We start from the raw sequence: 10,368 nt of genomic DNA, 5'->3' as shown, positions 1-10,368 counted from the left end.
GAGTGAGGGAGACCAAAGGGGTAGACGTTGTGATCAGAAGAGTGAGCGATTTTATTGTGAAAGTCCAGTGGTGGATCAACTTAACAAACCTGAAATCTGACCATGAGTGTGGACGATAGTGGAGTGAAACTGAAGGCCAGTGAGGCTGAGTAAATGAGCTGAAAGCCCTGGGCCCTGCATGGGGGTCAACATGGGCAATTAAGTCACCAGGATGATGGAGAAAACTGGGGTGAAGAGAAGCTCCTTATCCACGTACACTAGTCTTAATAAAAGAAGGGGGCAATCAGGCAGACAGTGGTAATGATGAGGTGGAGTAGCGGGTAGTGGCTGGAGACCACAGTAGTCTCTTATATACGTACCTATTAGATCTTATAGGAGTAATGGTCACCAAGTGGTCACCCGGGGCCAGGGACGTCACCTTCTGATCCCCAAGAGTGAGGCGGGTGAGACAGAGAAGGAGCATCCTCAAGGGACAACAGATGGTAGGAACATTAGGAGGTGAGGTGAGGTGAGGGCAGAGGAGGCACAAAGGAGAATGGCAATGAGAAATTGAGAAGGTACCTGACCTGAGGCACTGACTGAAGATGGTGGGGATGGGGGCACGATGACATCAAGTGGTCTTACGTGTTCCAAAAAGACTGACCCCAGCAGACCACAGGTAGACGGTGGTTAAGAAGATGAGAGAAGTATTAAGATGCTGCTGAACGTATCATTCTCCAGTAAGCAAAGGACTCAAGACTCTCTAGAGACTGATGTCTCCCTTCAAAGGCTGTGTTAGCACAAGTTCTTCAAAATATAGACGCTAAGATGGGACGTGGCATAAAAGAAATGTATTAGAGGAAACGTCTCTGAGAGAGCTTGCAAAGGGAGGTGGGAGAAGCTGGGAAAGCTGCCAGATCACAATGCAGGTCTGACCACAAGGGAAGGAGAGAAGGAGGAAGTGAGGTTAGGGAGAAGCACCAGTCCATCTCCCAGGAATGGGCCTGTCCCAGTGCCCCTAACAGGGCCACTGACTGGGAGCAGCCCGTGGCCGGCATGGCCTCAGCACGGATGCAAGGATGCATTTCAGAGTGAGGAAGCTGGGATCCTCAGTCAGTTATGCTCATTCCCATGGCCGCCACACAACACAGCAATATTTGTATGTCTGAGGCAACATTTCTCAAAATACAGCCTGCAGAGTCCTTGGTCCATAAGTAACTGCGTAAGAATTAAAAGGGGATTCCATGATCAAACAATTTTGGGAAATGCTGCATACTTTCTCTAGGATCCTAATGCTTACTAGCACTTGAAGAGTTCTGAGAAGCACTGTAGTAAAGAAACTTGCTTTATATTTTCAGTCCACCTATTTCTCAAACCTACTTGAGTGAAGTCCACCCCCACTTTTTTTTACACCTTTCAGCACAAAGCAGAATAAACCGGACATGAAATGAGAAAGGGTTTTTAAGGATATAGTTAACTATTTTTCTTCCAGCAAGTACATATAAAATCTATATTTCAGGGTTGGTCATCAATACAATTGTTTTTTGGAAGTATCATTCCCCCCTCGCTGCCCTCCCAGGTAGCCCAGGTATTGAGAGGACTAAGCACTAAGGTGACATTTTAGGCTTAGCCAAGATGTGGGAGAAAATGTGGGGGCAGGATGAGACATTCTCAGAATCCCTAAAATTATAACATGTAGGTATAGGCCCCTTCAATCTACTGCTCAGTACCAAACAACGAATCCAGAGGAAAATTGTTTTCTAAGAGTAGGTTTTACACACTTTCCATTAAGAAGCAGTGCTATTCAGGGAGATCAGCTCGGTGCTTTGTGACCACATCGGCGGAGGGGGTGGTGGGATAGGGAGGGTAGGAGGGAGACGCACGAGGGAGGAGATATGGGGATATATGTATACGTATAGCTGATTCACTTTGTTACACAGCAGAAACTAACACACCATTGTAAAGCAATTATACTTCAATAAAGATGTTAAAAAAAAAGTAGTGCTATTTAAAAATTATAATAGCTGCTATTTGGGATTATCATAGATTTTTTTTCCTATACTTACCTGATTTTCTGTAATATTTGCTAATAAAAATTAGTTAGACAGATAGATAATCTGAGAACACTGATATTTGATGAAGCCATTTTAAGGGATAGATAAATTATTGTAATTCTAAAGTTCTGAATACCCATTTCTCAATAACAAGTTAGACCTCTGAAAATGTCATCACGCTAGCATTCAGCATCCTAGCACCCTCCCATCCCTTCGCTCAACTAATTTAATGTTGTATCTATCAATCAGCATCCAGTCAAAAGACAGGAATCATACCAGTAATTTGACCAAAGAGCATTTACTACAAAGAATTATTAATTAGTCAAAGGGGATTAACTGTCTAAGGGAGTAGGAAGCAGAGGTAGGAAGAGGCCCCTAGACTGAGGCAGAGCACCCGAGAAGGAACACACGTGGAAGAGGCCCTCCCTCCCAAGGCTGAGATTCAGACCTGTTACAGAGGGTGACTGCAACCCACTGGATGGTCAGGAAGTTTGTCAAGGTGAGGCCCTTGGGGGCTGGTGAGCAGGAAATTGCCTGCAGTGAGACCCACAAGAGGGTGGGCACCACTCGGTCTCCACACAGCACTGTCAGGTCATCCCAAGGAGCAAAAACAAACAAACAATAACAAAATTCTGTAACAGAATGAGAAGCCCCTGCCTCTTCCTGTGATTCTCAGAGCCTTCTACATCAGCTGGCAAAGGAGAAATGCTTATAGGGCTCAGCTCAAGGATTACAAAGCAAGGCAAGGAAGGATGGGTTAGGAGCTGAAAGGCGATAAATTACTAACAGGTGCACCGCATCCTTTGCTTGTTTTTTTTACTGAGGGCCAATGTAACATGAAGAATATTTCTGCATCTCCTGTAAAATTATTAATAAAGTCATCACCCAGTGTGTTTTCCAACCTCCCTAATGTAAGAACTTAGAAACAAGAAAAAAATGAGATAATGAGTGTAAATTATTGGACCTAATCATCTGCTGCTTCATCTTGTCAGAGCTCATCTTGTCAGCACAGCTTTCTCTGACTATCCTACGTAAAATGTGAACCCCCAAACCACCCTGGTCCTTCCTAGTCTCCTTCCCTGCTTTGCTTTTCTCCACAGAACTTCTCTCCTACTACCCTACAATTTACTTACTTATTTTCTTTTTGTCTGTAATGTAAGTCCCATGAAGGTCAGGATGTTTGCCTACTGATGTGTCCCCAGCACCTGGAACAGTGCTGGGCACATGCTAGGCACTTTACAAACATTTGTTGAATAAATGAATTGAATAAATGCGTGATCTACATGTATGGGGGAATGAGAGTTATAACATGACAGTTTCCTAGACTGAAACTGGGATTGAACTTGAACAGACATTTTTCCAAAGAAGACATACAGATGGCCAACAGGCACATGAAACACTGCTCAACATCATTAGTCATCAGAGAAATGCAAATCAAAACCACAATAAAATTATCATCACCTCACACCTGTCAGAATGGCTATCATCAAAAAGACCACAAAAAACTAAAGTTGGTGAGGCTGTGGAGAAAAGGGAACCCTCCTACACTGTTGGTGGGAATGTAAATTGGTACAACCACTGTGGAAAAGAGTATGGAGGTTCTTCAAAAAAATAAAACTTCATATGACCCAGCAATTACACTCCTAGGTATATATCAGAACAAAATGAAACCACTAACATGAAAAGATATATGCCCTCCAATGTTCATAGCAGCATTATTTACATTAGCTAAGATATGGAAGCAACCTAAGTGTCCATAAACAGATGAATGGATAAAGAAGATGTGGTGTGTACACATACAATGGAGTATTAACCATAAAAATAAATGAAATTTTGCAATTTGCAACAACATGGATAGACCTAGAGAGTACTATGCTTAGTGAAATAAGTCAGAGAAAGACAAATACTATATCCTATCACAAATACTATATCACTTATATGTGGAATCTAAAAAATAAAACAAACAAATGAATATAACAAAATAGAAAGGTACTCACGGATGTAGAGAACAAACTAGTGGTTACCAGTGGGGAGAGGAAAGGGGAGAAAGGGCAAGATAGGGGTAAAGGATTAAAAGATACAAACTATTATATATAAAATAAACAAGCAACAAGGATATATTGTACAGCACAGGAAAATATAGCCATTATTTTGTAATAACTTTAAATGGAGTGTAATCTATAAGAATACTGAATCACTATGTTATATTCCTGAAACTAATATAATATTGCAAATCAACTATACTTTAATTTTTTTAAAACTGGGATTTAATTATAGTAATAAAGAGGAACTCAGAGCCTCAAAGGTAAGGTTTGTGAGCTACGTGCCAAAGCCACAGCATGTGGTGAAGTTTCACCAATAATGATGACCCTATTACAGTTCCAGATATTAGAATGGTAAATAAAACTTTCCTCTTGCCTCAACTTCAGACCTTTAAACCATTCCTACCTACCAATTTAGAATTTCCAAGAATCCCACAGTCTTAGAGATCTAATACACAGTACAGTGATTATAGACAACAAAACTGTATCATAAACATTAAAATTGCTAAGAGAAGAGACCTTAATTTTTCCCACCACCAGAAAAGTTGATAATTTTGTTAGCTAACACTATCATGGCAATCATATTGCAATATAAATGTATCAAATCAATACGGTACACCTTAAACTTACACAATGTTATTTGTCAATTATATCTCAATTAAAAAAAAAAAAGAATCCCATGGTCTGGGTGTGGATAAGCAGAATGCTGGGAATCAAGCCAAAATAAAATAATTCAGAAAGTGAAGGCCATACAAATATCAGGAAGTTAGGGTGATCCTGAAGTTACCAAACAGTGCCTTCCTTAGGGAACTTCAAATTTCACATGGTTCTGTGACACGGATGAGGCGCCTGCTTGCTGCCATTTTCCTCCACTTGACCGTATAATGCAGTGTGTATGTTCACAGGGTTTTTCAAGTTTCAAAGTTTGACTTGACCCTCAGTCCCCTGCCTGGGACTGACCAGTGAGTATCAGGCAATAAAGCACCACGAGCCACCATCACTTACTCCGTCAAAGTTCTGGGGGTACTGGTGTGGCTACAGATAGCCCAGCCGCAGGGGGCTGAGCCCCAGGAGGAAGGAGCAGGGCACGGTGGCCCTCACTCACTCACAGAAGCCATACTGCTGGGCGGTGGGGGAAGACCTGCTGGGAAACATTCACAGCCAGGTTCCCACCAGCACCAACCCCTCCCAACCCCTCCCAACCCCTCCATACGGAGGAACATCATGAGTTTCCCTCTGAGTTAAATTTAATGCTCGATCACATGTTTGTCCAGGCCCTTTTAATGTTTATTTTTCCTTTCCCTTAATAGTTTCCTCAGTTCTATTTCTATTTTGGCAGGTCCACATTCTGCACCGACTACCACCTCAAACATATCTTTGGCATTAACAGATGTCGTTTAACCAGCGAAATGAACGCTAAGCCAACATGTAAGACTGGTCCTCAAATTAGGTCCATCACAGATACAAAGAGTTGATCCAGGAGAAGTTCATACAGATTTTCCAGTTATTTCAAGTTCTTTTTCTCAGTTCATCTTTCTTCCAAACCGCCCCCATCCCCTTCCTCCTCCCACACCCTCCTCCCACCACTCTAAATCTGGACTCTCAGCTTCCTTTCTCTCTGGCCTTAAACGTCACCCCACCCCAGCCTCAAACAGGGGTTGAACTTGTTCCCCTCACATTCTCTGCACGTGACTTGATGGAGCCTCTGCATCCTCACCATGGAATTTTCCTGTGCTGGGCCCTCCTTCTAGGAGCAGGGTCAGCTCCTAACATCTTGCCTAACTCCTTGGTTCCCTCACATCAATTTCTCCCAGGCACTGGTACTGAGGCTCTGTCTCTGCACCACCCCCTTCCCAACTGACATCACTCTGTAGCTTCCACTGTCCCCAGAGCAGACCCTACTGGGGCCCCATTCCTCAGCCAAAGCACACAGCGTCTCTCAAAAGGGACAATGAAAACCAAAGCAGTGGTTCTCACTGCAAGTTCTTGAAGCCCCATATGCTAATGCTGATGAAATGCTACATGGGAGCCTCAGGCCCCTGGGCCTGGACGCACAGTCATCGTATGTGACACTTCTCTCCTCTGCTGCAAGCCACTACCTGCTCAGTTACACGTCAGAGCACTTTGCTATCCCTCCCTCAGTATCATTGAGAAGCAGCAGTAACTTAGTTCCCTTATCTAGGGCAGCCAGCAGGATGGCCACAAGGAAATCAAAGGCGGGGTACGGGGTGGGGGTGGAAGCAGCAGGAGAAAACAACTTCCCAGTTTCTCTTTGCAGCTTAAGAAACTCTCTGGGGGTCTGGGGGAGCTTTCAAGTTGCTTTATTTTGGTTAGTCCCTGAGATGTGTGACTGGCGGAACACAGCCACCAGGGGGATAAACAGTGGTTTCTCTTGGCCCTAAGGGTCAGAGGCCAGCTGTTCTGAAGGAAGCCAGCTTTTAACTGGCCCAGACGGTTCCCACAGCAACTCGGATGGTAGGTCAGGAGGCCATACCCTCCCCGCCTAGGAACTCGGTCAGTGGTAAGTCTTCGATGTATTTAACCAGTTATGTCCATGTTGATGCTTAGGGTGGTTTCGCTTTTGCAAACATTTATTTATATCCTTCAAGAGAAGAACTCAGACCTCTCTGCCTGTCACAGGAAGCTGTTACGGGGGGTGAGCAAACTTTTTAAATGCACAGAAATTGCGACTGACACCAATTTTGTGAAGCTAAACCCCGGTACTTGGTTCTCTTTAATTGTGTTTTTTCCTACATAGCTTCAGGTAGGCAAGTCTTGTTTCTACCAAGAGAACGAAGTTATATGAAGAAGGGTAATGCTTACTTTTGTCTGCCTGTGGTAGCTCGCATACTACTAAACACCTAAGTGCTTAATGAAGGGATGAATTATAGCAGCTGCTCTCAGGATATAGGGCGTGTTAAAGAAATGTTTATTTTCAGTCTTCTGAGTTGTAGACCTGCTCTGGCTAAAATCAGACACCAGAAAAGGGCAAGTATTTATTTATCCTCTAGTCCTGTGTGCCGTTTCCTCTATGACCACACAGCTGTATGAAGGGAAAATCATCTTTCATTTCTCCACAGGGCAGCCTGAAGATGGCTAATTACACGTCAGCACCAGAGGATGATTATGATGTCCTCATAGAAGACAATCTGAGTAACAACGAAATAGAACCATGCACCCCATACGAGCCCAAGATTCTCTCAGCCCAGCTGGTGCCTTACCTCTACACCATGGTGTTCACGGCTGGCCTCCTGGACAATATCTTGGTTGTGCTTATCCTGGTAAAATACAAAGGACTCAAGCAAGTGGAAAATATCTATTTCCTCAACTTGGCAATTTCTAACTTGTGTTTCTTGCCCACCCTGCCGTTCTGGGCTTACACGGCCTCACGTGAGGGGGTTCTTGGTGACCCCCCGTGTAAAATTGTCGTGGCACTCTACTCCATAGGCCTGTACAGTGAGGCATTTTTCAATGTCCTTCTGACTGTGCAAAGGTACCAGGAGTTTTTCCGCATGAGAAGGCTTTTCTCGGCCTGCAGGATGGTGGCTGGCAACATCTTCACAAGTGCTCTGGCGTGGGTCACAGCCATTCTGGTCACTTTGCCTGAACTTGCTTTTTACAAACCTGAGATGGAAAGCCAGAAATACAAGTGCTTCTTTACCAGACCTCACTTCCTACCAGCTGATGAGACATTCTGGAAGCATTTTCTGACCTTAAAGATGAACATTTTGGGATTTCTTTTGCCACTGTTTTTTTTCGTATTTTGCTACGTGCGAATGAGGAAAACACTAAAGTGTGGGGCGAGGAACTGTGACCTTTTCAAGCTTGTTTTCACCATAATGGTTGTTTTCCTCCTGATGTGGGGACCCTACAATATTGCGCTTTTCCTGTCTGCTTTCAACGAACACTTCTCCCTGCATGGCTGTGAGAGTAGTTACAACCTGAACAGAAGTGTCCAGATCATGAAAATCATCGCCACCACCCACTGCTGCGTCAACCCTCTCCTCTACGTGTTTCTCAACAAGGCATTTAGGAAACACCTCTGCCAACTCTGCCATCTGTGCAGTGACACCGCACCTCCACCCACTGAGGAACCTGCCCAAGGCACATCAAGGGAAGAATATCACCTTTCCACTTAAATGTAAACTAGCTCCTACCAAAGGCGGGATAAATAAACAATAATTTTTCCCTCATTGCATTGTTTTGTGCAATAGTTTTTACACATTTGTACATAAAATAGGCTCCAGGAAGAAAAGAGGGAGGTGAACAAACATTCACCAAGCGCTGAATTTGTCTCAGGCGCTGTGCTAGGTTCTTGACAAACGTGAGCTCCTCCGTGCCTCACTGACTGCTCGTGGTGTAGGTGGAATTAGTCCCATTTCTCTGGGGGAGGAAACTGAGGCTCAGAAATTTGTCTAAGATCACACAGCTAGAGCGTGGCAAGGCTGGGACACAAACCCGGTGCCATTCACTCCAGAACCTATGCCTTGTCCAGCATATGCCGAACTTCTAAAATTCAGGCAAGAAGACACATAAAGCAAATCTGCACTTTTAAAACCAACCGGACCACATTCCAAATTAGAACAACCCATTCACACAAAAGTCATTTATCAGGCACAGTTTCTTTCAGGTAATTGAAAGAGATGGCTAGCTGGAGGCTCTGGGTAAAAGGAGGAAAAGGGACTTGCTCTGTGGAAAGTTCTCTGGGTTTTCTTGGCTAATCACCACACCCCCCGAAGCCCCCAGATACCCCTGAGGCCCCCAGATACCCCCAACCTCTGAGCCTCCCAAGGTTTCTAGCACTTTCTGCTATCTAACAATAGCAAACGTACGATCATGTCTAGAAATGTTTAACACAAGGCATGTTTTGTCCTTTTCAGTGTAACGTACACCTCAGGCCTCACCGCCTGTGACTACAAAACATCACAAGAAGAGTTTGCCTGGGGCGATCCAGTGCCCATTTTCTGTTACATATCCCAAGGAGAGGTGACAGATGAATACAGGATGCCTGTGGACCACAATCTCTCACCTCCATCACTGAGGCGGGAGGAGGAGGAGGTGGCACCTGGGGGAGACCCTGTAGGGAGCACAGTCTGTACCAGTCACTGGCTCTTCCGTGTCCTCACCGGGTGCTATGGATGAGCTGTGTCCCACAAAACATTCATATGTTGAAGCCCAAGCCCCAGTGAGATGGTATTTGGAAATGGGACCTTTGGGAGGTAATTAGGTTTAGATGAGGCGGAGTCCTCAGGATGGGATTAGTGCCTTATAAGAAGAGACACCAGAGAACTTGCGTGCTCTCTGCACCATGTGAGGACACAGCAAGAAGGCAGCCATCTGCAAGCCAGGAAGAGAGCCTGCACCAGAAACCCCACCATGCCGGCGCCTTGATCTTGGACTTCCCAGCCTCGAGTACTGTGAGAAATAAATTTCTGCTATTTAAGCCACCCAGTCTGTGGTATTTTGTTGTGACAGCCTTAGCTGAGTAAGACAGGGCTCACCCTGAATGACATTAAATAGCCAATAAAAACACCATGACAAGTCAAGAGCAAGACCTCAGCTGAAAGTACCCCAGCAGATATGAAAAGCGGAGAAGGAGAAGGGACAGAGATATCTTCTTCACACTCATACTCACCAGATATGAGTAGGTCTGGACTCTCCATTCACTTCTACCACATATGGGACAGAAATCTCAGGCAAAATGACATCGTTTTTGGATGTTTACAGACACAGTGATGAATTCACAGAACAAACCCTTTCAGAATTTTCAGAATGAAAACATGGAGCATATAGAGAATAAACTCTTACAGTGACTGAGAGTGAAATAGTTACTGAAAATCAAAAGTTTGTGATGGCTGATCCGGCTACAATAGCCCACACACGTAAGTAGTATATCCAGCAAGGTCTTCTTCCCCTGTCAGAAGAAGAAGACAGTCGTCCTAAAGATAAAAATGATTCATGCTTGCACTATTTACAATAAAAGCAGCCCAAGTGCCTATCAAGTGCAAGTCGGATGCATGGATACACACACACAATGGAATAATACTCAGCCATAAAGAAGAATGAAATGCTGACATGTGCAGAAACGTGGATGGACTACAGAATATTATGCTACATGAAATAAGTCAGAGAAAGACATACTGTATGGTATCACTTATATGTGGAATCTAGAAAATAACACAAATGAATGTACATGCAAAATAGAAAAAGACTCACGAATATAGAAAATAAACTTGTGTGGGTTTCCCTGGTGGCGCAGTGGTTAAAAATCCGCCTACCAATGCAGGGGACAT

At 44.2% G+C, this 10,368-nt stretch overlaps 1 protein-coding gene across 1 annotated transcript; it reads left to right on the top strand.

Annotated features, from left to right (window-relative positions):
* The first annotated feature begins 6,367 nt into the window (after positions 1-6,367).
* Positions 6,368-8,234, top strand: CCRL2 (C-C motif chemokine receptor like 2). Its single transcript, XM_030845289.3, has 2 exons — positions 6,368-6,596; positions 7,156-8,234. Exon 2 carries the CDS (start codon positions 7,168-7,170, stop codon positions 8,212-8,214), a length of 1,047 nt encoding a protein of 348 aa, XP_030701149.1. The 5' UTR covers positions 6,368-6,596; positions 7,156-7,167; the 3' UTR covers positions 8,215-8,234.
* The last annotated feature ends 2,134 nt before the right edge of the window (positions 8,235-10,368 follow it).

The sequence above is a fragment of the Globicephala melas genome, chromosome 11 (genome assembly GCF_963455315.2).
Source record: "Globicephala melas chromosome 11, mGloMel1.2, whole genome shotgun sequence".
Classification (NCBI taxonomy): Eukaryota; Metazoa; Chordata; class Mammalia; order Artiodactyla; family Delphinidae; genus Globicephala; species Globicephala melas.
Note: the sequence above shows the minus strand (reverse complement) of the source record. Positions and strands in the feature narration are given on the sequence as shown.

Bases quoted from the DNA above. Each gene is read 5' to 3' on its own strand.
- CCRL2 (XM_030845289.3), top strand. From the start codon at position 7,168: ATGGCTAATTACACGTCAGCACCAGAGGATGATTATGATGTCCTCATA.